We start from the raw sequence: 15,319 nt of genomic DNA on the forward strand, positions 1-15,319 counted from the left end.
TTTTATTTTTTATTATGTTATGTTAATCACCATACATTACATCCTTAGTTTTTGATGTAGTGTTCCATGATTCATTATTTGCGTATAACACCCAGTGCTCCATGCAGAACGTGCCCTCTTTTAATACCCATCACCAGGCTAACCCATCCTCCCACCCCGCCCCCCAGAACCCTCAGTTTGTTTTTCAGAGTCCACCGTCTCTCATGGTTCTTGTCCGCCTCCGATTTCCCCCCTCATTCTTCCCCTCCTATCTTTTTTTTTTTTTAACATATTATTTGTTTCAGAGGTACAGATCTGTGATTCAACAGTCTTGCACAATTCACAGTGCTCACCATAGCACATACCCTCCCCAATGTCTATCACCCAGCCACCCCATCCCTCCCACCTCCCACCACTCCAGCAACCCCCAGTTTGTTTCCTGAGATTAAGAATTCCTCATATCAGTGAGGTCATATGATATGTCTTTCTCTGATTGACTTATTTCGCTCAGCATAACACTCCAGTTCCATCCAAGTTGTTGTAAATGGCAAGATCTCATTCCTTCTGATGGCTGCATAATATTCCATTGTATATATACACACCACATCTTCTTTATCCATTCATCTGTCGATGGACATCTTGGCTCTTTCCACAGTTTGGCTATTGTGGACATTGCTGCTATAAACATCGGGCCAAGAAACAATTTAAGTGATTTCTATACCTTAAAACAAAAACTACATTCACCATCTCTTCACCTGGGCAATCAATTCCACTTTCCCTCTTTCACCAGTAAAATTTCCTTGCTTACATGGCTGAAATATTTATTCCCTATGATCTGGTTTCTACCTCAGTTGTTCTTGTAACGCGAAGACCTTGTGAATTGCTAAATTCATAGCCTATTCTTAGTCCTCATTCTCCTTGAATGAGAAATACAGCATGGCTCATTCACTGACTCTGTTTCATGGACAAGAATCTTTGGATTAAATTCTCAAAATCAGTATCTCTCCATAAATGAGGCACTAACTACCTTTCACGGTATGAAATTTAGTAAGATAAACTTTTCCCACATCATCTTATATATTTATTATTGCGCTCGATTCTGTGAAATGTAGTATAAGAGGCAGCCTATCATAATGATTAAGTATGCTTGTTACATGGACTCAGACTACGGTTGTTCAAATCTCAGCTCTATTTATTAAGCTGTGTGAAATGAAGCAAGATACTTAAAACACTCTGTGCCTTAGTTTCCTCTATGATCTTCACAAAGTAGTTCTAAGAATGAAGTGAGTAAATGGGGGGAAAATACAGTAATTAGGTACTAAGAGCAGTGCTTAGCACTGTTAAATAAATGTTCACCACTGCTGTACAATGAGTACTCCTGACCATCATCAGTAGCTGTACCCGCTCTTCAAAGAAAATGAAATACTTGAGGACAAAGACTGTTTTTTCTGCCACCAAAAGATCCACAGAAACTTCAAGTCCGTTTGCCATGTTTCTTCATGTGTTCATTTATTCAATAAGCTTTATCGGAAAACCTACTAGTTATTTGTACTTTACTCTCACGCATCTCATCAGTTGAATTCTATAGCTTCTACCTTCCTGTAGTCTCTCCGACAGAGGCAGAACGGTACAGTGGGAGAACGTGCTATGGTGGAATGAGCACAGGCTTTGGGTGTGGTCCAAAGCAGTTTATGCCTCTGCTGTTTGACGCCGGGCAAATTACTCAATCATCTGAGGCTCGCCTTTTTATCTATCAAAGTTAAGATACATATCTAAAAACATACTGGTTAGCACAAAGTACATAAATACTAGTCGCTGTCTTTTTTCTTCTATTCCAAATGCCTTCAGTGACTGTCTTCCTAATGCTTGCCATCTAAAATGTAAACTTCTTAGTATTCAAGATCCTCTGAGTTCTTACTCAGCCCCACGTTTATGATCCTTCCTCTTACTAGTCTCCTTCACAGATCCAGTGCTTTCATCTGCTGGTCCTCAAACCTGCCTGCACATCAGAATCATCCTGGGGTAATTTTAAAATTATTATGCCCAGGCTCTACCACTTAGGGATCCTAACATTTATTTACTCTCGGCTGAGGCCATAGCATGGACATATTTTTAAGCTCCCCAGTGGTCAGGTGTAGTCAGGATTAAGAACCAGGGTGCTAGTCTGATCTGTCTCTAGCCCCTAAACACAACCTGTAATTTTTCACAAAATGCCCTCTTGCTCATTCCATCTCACCCCATTAAAATGTTAACTCCTACTTAAAGTATTTCTGTTTACCCCAACATAATCACAGTAGAAGTTTTCTCCTTCCTCTGTAATACTTTGTTTCAACATGCTTCATTTCACATTGCATTATAGTTATTTGTGTGCACGTTCTTAATTCCCCAAACTAGGTGTGTGTGCTTTTGAGGGAAAGTTAAGTTCTCCCTATGGGCCAGTTGAGGCATTTTAGAAATATGATCTTAATCTTCGTAACATCCCTTTGAGGAAGGCATTAAACCTCCATATTTTATAACTAAGTAAATTGAAGCTAGGAGAAGTAAAGTGGCTTGCCTAAGGATTTTACAACTAGTAACTCTTTAATTATACTTTTTCTTTGTACATTACATATATCACAACCTCCTCCCATGTTGTCAGATCAGAAAAACATCCAATAAATGCCGAATAACATACAGATTTTTAAGTTTGGTGACTGAAAACAAATTCAACTTCAAGTCAACATTCCTAACAATTAAGGGAAAATGAAAGAAATATGCCCTGCCTATTTTCTTTTCCAAGATAAGTACTTTAAAGTCATTGCTTAGTTTTTTTTTTTTTAAGATTTTATTTATTTATTTGAGAGAGAGAGAGAGAGAGAGAGAGAGCACATGAGAGGGGGAGGGTCAGAGGGAGAAGCAGACTCCCTGCTGAGCAGGGAGCCCGATGCGGGACTCGATCCCAGGACTCTAGGATCATGACCTGAGCCGAAGGCAGTCGCTTAACCAACTGAGCCACCCAGGCGCCCATTGCTTAGTTTTGATAGTTAAACTATACTGAAAAAAAATTCACAGCGAGACAATAGCTTTCAAAGCTAGTATTTCAAGCAACAGAAAAGAATGAATTTGTACACATCAAGAACCAAAACTTGGATAAGTGACTAATACTCTATGGGGAAAGTAACAAATTCACAGCAAGAAAAAAAGCCTATGGGAGGATAGGTGAGGAAAAGCCTAGGGAGACAGAACAGCCTGGGTCTGAAAGTAGGAGAGTCTTAGGAGAATTTGCAGAATGAAGAGAAAGGAGGACCATGATAACTAGTATCAAGAGCCAGAGCAATGCACCAAAGTCCAGGTGGAAAGACTTATGAGCTGTAGAATTATGAGGAGTAGCCAAGACAGGGACAGGTGGGATGAGATACCTCAACCCAAGTTCAGCAGGAACCAGATATTCCTTCCCTGATCATCTGAGATGATCTAAGATACTTCAGGCCCCAGAAACCGTAGGGGGAAGGAAAAAGAGAGGGTGTGTAGAAGCCATGTGGGTGAGGGCATATTACTGAAGAAAGAATGACATACCTTTAACTGGCAGGATTAAATGCCTTCACAGCTTTGAATCAGAGGAAGGTTCAAGAATAGAATGGGCTCACTTACAAAAAACAGAGCAAGGTAACTTGTGTAGTTTTTTTGTCCATGAGTTTTTTGTCCTTTGCCGAAAATCAGCAAAACTAGGTTCTCATTCTAACCTAAACACGAGTGAATAATTTGCCTATTTTATCTAATGTACGGCGGGAAGGTAGTTATTACATTTCTTAAATAAATGAAGGGCTGGATTGTGCTATGGTGCTTTTAAACCTGAAATTCTATTATTTTTACTGACCTTTCCCTCCCTTAATATTATATCCTTTCCTGTTTCTTTACTATACCTATTTTTAAAATTTGAGAAAAATTCAAATTTAAGATCAAGATTCCCTCATTTAAATGGGAGTAAAAAGCAGCAACTCAATCATAATATTTGCTTCTGCTATCTGGTGACAGTCTCATCTCATTATTATAAATTTTATAATATTATAAAATTATAAAATATAAATATTATAAATAAATTTCTTTGTGAACTGTAGAAACTACAGAAGCTTCCCATCCTATGCTTTACATACTCCAAAAAGAGATACATAGTAGTTAATATAAGTTAACTACTTATTTATTTGACAGAGAGAGATACAGCGAGAGGGGCGCCTGGCTGGCTCAGTCGTTAAGCGTCTGCCTTCGGCTCAGGTCATGATCCCAGGGTCCTGGGATCGAGCCCCGAATTGGGCTCCCTGCTCAGCGGGAAGCCTGTTTCTCCCTCTCCCGCTCCCCCTGCTTGTGTTCCCTCTCTCGCTGTATCTCTCTCTGTCAAATAAATAAATAAAATCTTTAAAAAAAAAAAATAAGTTGAATGAGTAAATAACTGAATTTAGACTGACCCGGTAATAAGCTGAAGGGAATTTTATTCGGAACTATCTATTGGCTCTTAAGTGGATGAACTGGCCAATAATGTGTTTCACTTCAAGGTCCCTGGGAACGCACAAAACTACAGCAAAGAAATCACTGAGACCAGAAATGGAGGTGTGGTGGAGGGGGTGGTAGTTTAAAATTCTCACATAACATTAAATCTGCCCAGCATTTCAAAGGAAATTATACACACTAAATGTAATATAGGAAAAAACCACTAGACTCACCAAATATTTCAAAGTGTATTACTTGTAATTCTCAATATTAAAAAAATGCAATAATGTCTGAGATTTACAGATACCACTGGATAAATATGTACTAGATTTATAGATAAAAAGAGATCTACACCTTCTAAAGAAGTTAGTTCTACAATCCCAATTTTATACTAGAGAAAACTAAAGGTGGGAGAAGTAACTTGACTAAAGTCTTACACTTGGAATTTGAATCCAAGTTTGTCTGCCTCCAAACTCCATTCCACACTCTTTAAGTGACAGTGCCTTGAAGACAGGGAAGGATTCTTCTATATTAAAGCACTTATGTTAACCTCTAAGTAACACAGAGCCATTAAGTAGATGAGTAACAGTCAACCATACTCTAAGGAAATAGTCCTCATCAAAGAGTAAACACAGCAAAAAATATACTTACTCATTCCTGAGCATTCTCTATCACCATCCCACACATTAGAAACAGCATGTCCCGTCAGTAGGAGGTTAATTAAACTTTGGCTATTAATAAAAATTTAAAAGTAATTAAAGCATGAATAAACTAGTTTTCACATCAAATGATCCCTGTGGTAAAGCATAAAGTAACGACTTCTACATTATGTTGGTTAAGAAACAAAGTTAGGGAATACCTTCCATTTTTATTTTATACACTCAACTGAACAACAGCTTTCGAAATGTATCACTGAGTGTATCATCACAATGGTATCTACTGTTCTATATATTCATCTAAATTTAACAACTTTAAGATATCACGTTTAAAAAAAAAGATATCATGTTTAAATGGATGGAAAAAAGATTACTTAGACTAATAACTTAATATTTATAATCATCTATAAATATTTATGTAATTATTATTTTTTGTTTGATGGTCAATTGAATTTTAACATCTGAGGCACAAAGATCTAAAGAGAAGGACTTATGCAATAGAGTGGGTTAACTATCACTGTTTCACTGATTTTAATAGAACTGTAAAGAGCTTGGGGGGGCGGTTTCAGAGAAAAATAAGGAAAAAATATTTCCTTCAAGCAGGAAAGCATTTACAAATAGGTAAGGATACACTTAAAAATTCATTAAAAAATTAAGTGGAACATAAAGCAGAATTTGTTAAAATACCACCCGCTGTCATCTTTAAAGAAAATATGTGCCACGGTAAGTGCAATGCATACATAAATGTGAAGTGGAAATTATCATTTCGTACATAAAGCCAGCAATGCATAAAGCACAGACTACTCAAATCCACATACTTTACGCTGTCAACACTGAATGAAGTATCTGACTCAGATTAAGTCAAGTTTCTAAAAACTTAAGTCCATGTAGGGAGAGAACAGATTTCAGTTAATTACCTGCCATGTCCATATACAGGATCTATCAAAGGTTCATTTGAATCTTCAATTTCATTTTTTATGTTTTCAATGCCCTAAAGGAACCAAAAAATTCATTGACTTATTTTAAAAACTAAAAATGAAAATTACAGTAGTTTACAAACTGACCATTTTTTACTATAAATGAGTAAAACACATTTATTTAAGTAACTTTTCTCCCAAAAAATTATCCAGATTTGATGTGGGAGAACACATGAGATGATAATGGTTAAGAAGGAGCTCCTCCAAGAATATCTTTTCTTTCCTCGGCTCTATACAAAGAGCACTGACTGTCTCATGGGTAATAGATCCATGAGATCTTGGTGCAAGGGGTACTGAGAGATGTTTAAGTTTCAGGAGGAGGGAGGAGAAAATTATTAAATCTTAAGAGTTAATATCCATTTAATTTCAGGCTAAAGTAAATTCAGACTTAATACGTCTGCTAAGGCATCTGAAGTATCAGGCCTTTTAAAAAACTTATTGGTATTAAAGACATACACATGAGTGTTGATAGCGATGTCTATTTAAATATACAAAATGTCTAAGTGGTACAGAAGAAAACAGAGTTGATTGTGCATTCTCAGAAATATCAGTAATTTAAACATGTACTGACAAAATGAAGTGTAAAACTAGGAGGGCAGGAACTTATTTTCTTAAAAACCAATTTTCTGATATTTTTTTAATTCCTCAAAAGGGCATCCAAATCCCCAGAAGTCTAGGTAAGTACAAGACCTGGTCATTTTCATTTCATCAGCCCTGAAAGAACAAAGAATAACTGCCCGTCACCGTGCTATTCACCTAACTTTAACCACTGGTTCTATCAGATTAAGGCCATTTCTAAGGATTAAAGACATTAATCAACAATCCAAATATTTAACGAATGCCTAAATATTGTAGGACAATACAAACAAGTATGAGATTTTGCACTTGCTGCCTTGTAAACAATACAAAGCAGGCCATGATAAAGCCAAAAGCAATAATAAGAACAAGTGACAATCACTGGTGAGGGAGGGGACATCATCTCAAAGACCAGCTCAAGTAAGAACAACTAGACATGATGGTTTATTGGCTGTAAAGGGAAGAGGAGGTATCAAAAGTTTTGAGAATAAAAAATGGGGGGAATAATGAACAGTCAAAGCCAAACTCCTAAGAGATCAGTCATCTCAGATCCCACCCTCATTGCTCTTCACCACATCTAACCAACTACAAAGTACTTTTGCTTCTTTCTCTTAAACGTGCTCCGAAAATGTTTTTAAATTTCCAAATTTAGAACATGCTTCTAAATATGCTTTCTTCTCCATTTCCATGGTCACTGCCCTAGCTGAGGTTCACTATTCAGTAACCACTCTTTCTTGTTTTCCTGACTCTAGTCTTCAACCCCACCACCAACTCCCTCTTGTACAACTCTAACCTCAATTTAAGGAACCTTATCAACAAAAAGATCTTATTACCGTGTCCAAAATTTTTGCTCTGTTCTAATTTCGGCCAGGTGAGACTGCCAATTATTTTTTGCACAGACTACAAGGGCCTTCACATTCTGAGCCTTTTTTACGTAAGTGCACTGTCTCATCTCCCATTATTGCCTTCCTGGTATATTATGCTGCAGTAATACTGAACTCCTTATAGTTCTTCCGGTGTTACACCCCCAAATTCATTATGCCTTTATACTTGCTGTTTCCATGGCTCAGAAAATCTTCCCACAGCTTTTCCATCTAGAAAACTTTTCCTCATCCATCAAGACGCTATACCCACCACACCGTCCCTACTATGTAGTCTGTCCTTGATTCCACCAAAAAAAAAAAAAAAAAAGAAAAAAAGAAAGAAAAGAAAAGCAAACCTAAGACTCAGACATACCTTCTTCTATTTTCCCCCATGTTTTGTGCATGCAACAAATAAACATCTAAAAACAGTGTCATCATGGAATTATTAATGTGTCAATTTATTTTTTATAGTACTGAAGAGGAATCATTTAAAAAAATTGTTTCTCACATAATTCCAACCCTTAGCAGAGAGTCAATGCCCAATAAACACCTGTCAAATGACAGAAGTCTGATAGCAGACATGGTAAATCTAGCAGGATACTCAACTGAGACTAACAGGCTGTTAGAGATAGGAGATTAGCAGTTGGGGAAAAAAAAGGTAGGACAGGAAGTGTACACACTGGAATTAACCACATAAAAGTTGAGAGAATAAAATGCCCATAAAAGAAAAAGCATACAGTAGACAGGGACTGAAAACTTCTGTGATATAAAAACTTAGAAGGGGAGAGAAAGGAGGAGTTAACAGGGAAAGAAAATGAAGCTATCAAAAAAAAAGGGGGGGGGAGGAAGTGGGATCATTAGACATTAAAAAAAGGGAACTAGCACAGTGATTTATCAGTAAGTTAAGAGAGGGACTGAGCATCAGAAAGAGCTTCCAGAAGGTATTAAGGTGTCAAATGCCAGATACTGTTAAGATGAAAGAAAATAAAATTCAGAAGAACTGAGTGCATTTCATAATTAGAACATTACTGATAACCTCTATAACACAGAAGATCAGGGGTAAAACTAAGTTTGAAAGTGGTTAGGTACTAAGTGAGTGGTGAGGAAAGAGAACTTGATGATTCCTTATTATCAGCATAAGAGATTTTTAATCTGAGATTTAGAAACAGTATGAAAAATAAAATTACTCATCACAGCATGAAAAACAGTACTGAACTCTAATAAAAGCCAGAAGAAACAAACCTTTGTCAGTAACACAGAATACAGAAAAAGCAATACTCCAAATCTGTTTCCCCACATTGAATACTGGTCCAAGACAGCATCTTTTAATTCTGATAAACTTCTGAATGATCTTTTTCTAGGGGGAAAAAAGAATTAAGTATTAGTATTATGACAAGAATGACTACACTGACAAATGGGAAAATTTTTAAATCATCTTATACATTAAACTATATATGTACAAATGAGATTTCTGTGTCTCAAATTTTCAAATACAAATTTAGCCACTAAAAGCAAAAGCTATTGCTGACAAATGTTGCTAAATATATACCATTAAAATAGAATGCCTACTTGGCAGGAAAACTCTTCATCACTTAGGTGAACTGTCTGGCATCAATAAATTCTACAATAATTATACATTTTTAAAGAATGAAGTAGCTCTAAGAAGTGTTCAAGAAAAAAGAAAACTTAACTCTGTAAAGCCTGAAAATTATGTAATAAATATCTGAATACCAAAGATAAGGTGTACATTTGTGGCTTCTTTTAAAAGAAATTAATGTCGTATTTCAAATGCCACCTGTAATTCTATCAATGTAGCCATCCTTACCTTTTACAATAAAAAGTTTAACGCTCTAATGAAAATATGGCACTTTTGACGAGAATCATAGAAGGCATATTTTGGCAAATGAAACAGTAATTCAAATATTTATCCTATTAGAAATCTTTGTATTCATTCAGGTCAGAGAAACATTAAGCTAGAATGATTTTTTTCGTTGTAATGATGAAGAAGCTTTTAATATAAAAAAGTGTATTCTGGTAGTTAGCTAATTTAGGAATCAGAATAATTTAAGTAAACATTTATAAGTTATTATTAAAAAGAACTGATAACAAATTAATCCTCAAGTATATAAATCTAAGTACCTTTCCACAGTATGAACAGACTTAAAATGGCAATGTGTCCACAAGGTAAGTATTTTAAATGTTCCAATGTTACTTACTGAATTAATGCATGAAATCGCTCAAAGCCAAGCTCTTCGACAGCCAAGGCAGCTATACATAAAAGACACTTTTCAGCACTACACATGGCAAATAAATGACACAAGATACACACAGCAGGCTGTAAATACTTTCAAGCAATCAAAATTTTCCCTATTTCCTTACTCCCTTAAAATTCTCAGTTTATTTTCAACTTTACTATAACACAAATTTATATTTCAGGATCTTAGTTACCATGATTATAACTAAAATGGACATAATACTGAGAATGTAGAGGGTGATTAAATAATAAACATTTATTTTCAATTCAGTTAGGCTAGTATATAAAATATGAGAAATTATTGAGAGTGCTTCACACATCACTGAAATGTGTCCTGCACTTTTAAATAATCTTTCAATTCACAGATCCAAATAAAATCACCATAGCTAATCTTCCTTCTTTATAACATAAAATCTTTAGGTTAATGTTTAATTATTAAACTAATGTGTATAAAAAGGCATAGCACTTTGAAACTACACAGGTTCAACAACAGCTTTAAGTTTGTTTCCTCATTTGTTTGTACAACTGTTAGAGAAGTTTTCAGTAACTTATTTAGATTATGATCATTAATACAGTACAATGATAAATTAAAAAAAAAACAGGAAATAAAAGAAATCATTTAAATCCAAGGTGATGTTTATGTAGCACTTTATACCAAGTGCCAGAGCCCTTTCTAAATGCTCTGCAGGTCTTATCTCATTTAATCCTCTAACAACCCTATCATCCCCATTTTACAGAAGAGGAACCGAGGCAGAGAAGCCGCCTCCCTGGAGCACAACGCAACAAACAGCAGAGCCGAGATTTGAATCCAGAGAGTCTTGGCTCCCTTTACAAAGATAACATCTTTAAAGATCTCATACATGAATCAAGATACTCTAAATTTATCAAAATGAACAATTTCATATATATTTTATAAAGCAAATCTTAGTACTTTAAATATTAATTCTTACTAGAGAATGAAATAAATTCATTATGAATTCAAAATTTGGATTTTTTTGAATTACAATTAAAAATGTTTCTTTAGGCTATCGTTTTAAAATCATTTTAATTTTCAAATGTTTTAAACTACTTTTAAAAATCTTTACCAGTCCAAATGGGTTAATTTCAATAAGCTTTTGACATGTGTGGGAAACAAACTGAAATTGAACCTGAGCATTCACTACTGCAAACAAGTGTGCGTTACCAAAAGCCAAAAACTACACACACCACACAAGCCAATGAAATTAATGTTTGTGCACAATGTACTATTGACAAAGGGGAAAACAACTCACATGTAAAATTTCAGGATAAAATAAAAATTCGACCTAACCTTTTCCAAATTGTACTAATTTGCTGTGCAGCGCTTGATTACCTAAATAATTCTACTGGGTATACACTATGAAAGTAGACATAAAGATAGTAATTTAGAAAAAAGAGGCAAGCAAAATAAAAAGCTTAGCAGGCAGGATGGTGAAAAAATATAAAACACAAGAAAAAGAACATAGCTGGGAACAAAGGAAAGAACAGGTAAAAGATTGTTATACGGAATAAAAACTTTAATGTAAGTTCTTTACATTTGTCAACATCTAAGGTAAATTCTCAAATTTTCAGTTAACAAAACTTTTCAAATTTTTACAGTCCTAAAAACAGATTTAATATGGTTTTATTTCATATCCATTTTTAAAATGGGGCAAAGTAAATTGGAAAACTACTATGTTTTTTGAAGAGAAATTAAATCTAATATGCCCACCTAAATTAGTTACTCAAGTACCAAAGTTAATACATTATGAGGCTATTTAACCTAGAGCGATTTAACCTCTACCTGCAAAAATGTACAGTAGTATACCCCATTGGTAAGTACAGTGTACTACAAAAATACTAACAAAAAACATTAAAAGATCTTACTATTTTCTTGCATATTAATATATAGATTGGCTTTATGCAGATATTCTTTAAAACAACTTTTAATTAGTTCAACTGTTCCTCTATCAGAATTTTAATGTCCTAAATGCAACTATTAAACGCGCTTTCATGAAACCCAGTAAAACCTGGAAAATATTTTAAAGCCAACCTTAAGATTTTTGACTATCATCCTTGTGAATATTTTCCACTTGTTTTCTTCAACTGTCATCATCAACTCTCAAAGTATGTTAAATTCTTTTTGAAAGGCTATGTTTAAAAAGGCCTCAAATGGAAACATCGTTCAACTGTTTAAATTTTAAAAATTATTCCTTGCAAATGTACTCCTAGTAGAATTTGCCCCTATAACTGCAGGAGAAAGAAGACGCTGACATATCAGTCATTTCAGCCTGTGGAGACAATCGTGCCTCAGGGATCATCCTACATGGAAATCGAGATTATGTCATGAGTAATCAAAATTTACTCTCTATAAATCAGGTGTCCAATTTCTTTAAAAATAATTTCTGCAGAGATGATAGTTAATGGAATGCATCATAGGTAGGATAAGTCACTTCTTCAATATAAGCACGTGGAACTACCAATTATCAAAAGTCACACACTAGCAAGAGAATTCCTGAAAAGTAAAACAGAACAGCGATTCTTTATCTACCTTCAGTACCACCAGAAGTCTCCATTTTACTAGTGTATTCTGGCAGTTTTGAGGTCGATTGCATAAGAATTTTCAAAGGCTAAATTCCACAGCATATTTTTTATGAATAAGAATAGCTAATAGAGAAATCTTCAATAATAAAAAAACTTAAATGAAGGAATAATTAAAATCCTTTTTTTAAAACTACCTTAAAATGATCCATATATGTAGACTGTATTACATAATGTCCAAAAAGTTCAGGAGGAAAAGAAACAATATGTAATGAAGGATAATGTACCCATCTCTGCTCTACGAAACTAAAGATATTTAAGAAATTTTCTAATGTCCCCAAAAATCCCTTTTTTCCAATACTAAGAAAACCAACATTAAAGCATCTAAAACTAAAGTAAGTAGGATTATGTTCTTTAAACTTTTTAAATGAGAGTTCCAAAGCTCCGAAGAGATTGTCATCAAGCAGAAATTAACTAAAACTTTTAGAAAAGTTTAAAAGATGCAATTTTTTTTTCTAAAAATGACACGGTAAGTGCAATATCCTCCAACAACTAAAATAACTGACAGGGAAATGAAAAATACTAAGGCTCATGAATTAAGCTCAGGCTAAAAAAACAGATGTTATGAAAATTTTAAAATATTTTTTCTTTAAAATTTTCAATAGTTTTATTAAAACAAAGGTACAAGAAATTACTTCAGGAAATAAAAATGTATCTTACAAGAATGTTCCACTTGGCAACTAGACTCTGCACGACTCCCAGAAATACTAGCCGTTTCCTCAGTTGTCTTTCCTCTTAACCAGGAAACCAAGCAGTATGATCCAGAGTTGTCACAACAAGCACTTTCTAAAATATCACATAAGGTATGACAAAGGAGTTCCTTCCGCTCTTCCTCTAAAAATAACCAAAGTATCAGTTATAATGGTTTTCTCTGAAAAGAAAAAATCCTGTCATGGATAACAATATTAAGACTGTTTTAATTTAATAACGAAATTCAAGCATTTTAAGTGGAGGATTCCTCCCCCCCCAATAAACAATCTGTTTAAAAAAAAAAACAATGTGCTTGAGGATTAATATGTCATCACTATTAAATATTGCCATTAATTAGAAAAAGAATCCTGAAAAATGAAGAATTAAACATTAGGAGAAAGAATACGTTACTTGGAATAACCTGGTACTGATCGCTCCCCTTCCTTATGCTGCAAAGGGAGCCCTGGAGCCATGAGGTCTCCTTGACTGCAGAACCAGGCACAGTGTCAGGGCCTGCTGAGACTTCTATTTCTGAGTTAGTCTAATGTCTTTGGTCTCCTTGTCCCAAAGGGGTAAGGATAATGAGATAATACATAGTCAGCACATACAATACCACAATTCTTTACATTAGCAGACGCCATCATGCTTATGCTGCATAATACAGAAGCTCCCGATACTATACTGCAGTGATTTGGACATTAGACTTTTATAGAAAAGGGCAATCAGAAAATGCTCAGACAACTTCTTCCTGAGCCTTAGCCACCTCCCCTTTTCAAGCAGTATAGCTCTCCAAAAGTAGTACTGCCCCTGAAACTTTCAAAGGGGATATGATGTGTACACATCCTATGTAAAATTTTATGCTATGGGGAGAATTCTACTTCTCTTAATAGATCAGCAGTTCTTTAAAGGCAAGAATTAGGTCATTTTATAACCACCACGACATTTACATTTATGACAATGCTATATATTTTATCAATGTGAATATATTCCTGTATAACAAATATCATAAATTTTATAAATAAAACATTGATGTTAATAATAGTATCTCTTGGTTTCTTCTCTACTACAATTTATTTTGCATTTCAGCTATTAATTAATAAAAAATACATGAGTGACACTTCAGCTCTTAAATTCACAATCATTAGAAGATTCTAAGGGTATGGTTTGGAATGGAAACTGTTTTGCCTTTATATATCAAACTAGGATTATAATACCATTCTTCCAGAAGTTATCGTGATGTTCCCATGAAATTGTTCACTTACTGAAGGAAAGACTTTGTAAACTGTCAAGTGGAATGCAAATGTTTGTTATTATCAGGTAGCACCACACAGCTCTCTGACCTAATCATATTGCAGAAGCTAGAACAGCTTCGTTTGCAATTTAATCCAGAGATATTTGCAGTGTTATCTGCACTGTTTAAGGCACTGTACTAAAAGCTGCAGGAATACAAAGATAACTCAGTTCTTGCTCAGAGCTAAGTAACACAAAACAAACACAAATGACTATTCCTTATGGTATGCTATCATTTAACAGTTCAGGGAAATGGCACCACTTTTTAGTGAGAGGCCAAAGGTTTTTGTCCTTAGTTCTATTATCCTGTCTTAGACCTCTTGGGTAAACCAAATTTGGGAATACACATATTAACATTTGGAGTCACTGTTGATGAAAATCTCTGAAACACTGAAAAAAATAAACCTCAAGAAAAAATATCCCGTTTATAGTTTATTTTTTAAGATAAATAATTTCAGTTAAACTACTGCCACTGAAAGCTGCACAGATCATCTATAAATTAGAAGGTGAAGGAAAAGTTTATAGAAGACCACTATCATACCTGGGCAATCCCTCCAAGAAGACTTCTCTGAAGAGAACAGGAGCTTCTTCAAAAGAAATGCCTTTACACAATTAAAGCAATAATTATTAGAATGCATTATAAACATACCTTATTCTATTATTTTAAAATGGAAAAAAAAACCCTAATTTGTACCCCTTTATGATCTACTAAGTAGTGTTATAAAAATTTCAGATAGTTTCCCTTCACATTCAACAGTAACTGAGCATATTATTCAGAATATACTACTATATAAACTTGATTCTAGATCCATAAAATTCTTCTTTCATGATACATATTTGCTGGCAAATAGAAGAACTGACTCAATTGACTCAAAATAACAGACGCATAACATAACACATAATGAAACTCATTGCTCATTCACAAAGTGAAGACCCTAGAAACAGGAAAAAGGCTACATTTCTCTTAGATTC

General features: G+C 34.6%; 1 protein-coding gene across 7 annotated transcripts in view; it reads right to left on the reverse strand.

The window, feature by feature from the left end:
• Positions 1–15,319, reverse strand: part of MINDY3 (MINDY lysine 48 deubiquitinase 3) — an 86,945-nt gene that overhangs the window by 56,053 nt on the left and 15,573 nt on the right. For 2 of the 7 annotated variants that reach the window (XM_032425586.1, XM_032425585.1), the window contains exons 3-8: positions 14,889–14,949; positions 13,028–13,201; positions 9,732–9,783; positions 8,758–8,872; positions 6,017–6,090; positions 5,095–5,174 (exon numbers count right to left, since the gene is read on the reverse strand). In XM_032425586.1, coding sequence (XP_032281477.1) covers positions 5,095–5,174; positions 6,017–6,090; positions 8,758–8,872; positions 9,732–9,783; positions 13,028–13,201; positions 14,889–14,949 — 556 coding nt within the window. Of the gene's footprint in view, positions 1–5,094; positions 5,175–6,016; positions 6,091–8,757; positions 8,873–9,731; positions 9,810–11,040; positions 11,254–13,027; positions 13,202–14,888; positions 14,950–15,319 lie in introns of those variants that run through there. The other 5 variants (XM_032425587.1, XM_032425589.1, XM_032425588.1 and 2 more) reach the window with 5 other exon arrangements.

The sequence above is a fragment of the Phoca vitulina genome, unplaced genomic scaffold (genome assembly GCF_004348235.1).
Source record: "Phoca vitulina isolate PV1807 unplaced genomic scaffold, GSC_HSeal_1.0 scaffold33, whole genome shotgun sequence".
Classification (NCBI taxonomy): domain Eukaryota; kingdom Metazoa; phylum Chordata; class Mammalia; order Carnivora; family Phocidae; genus Phoca; species Phoca vitulina.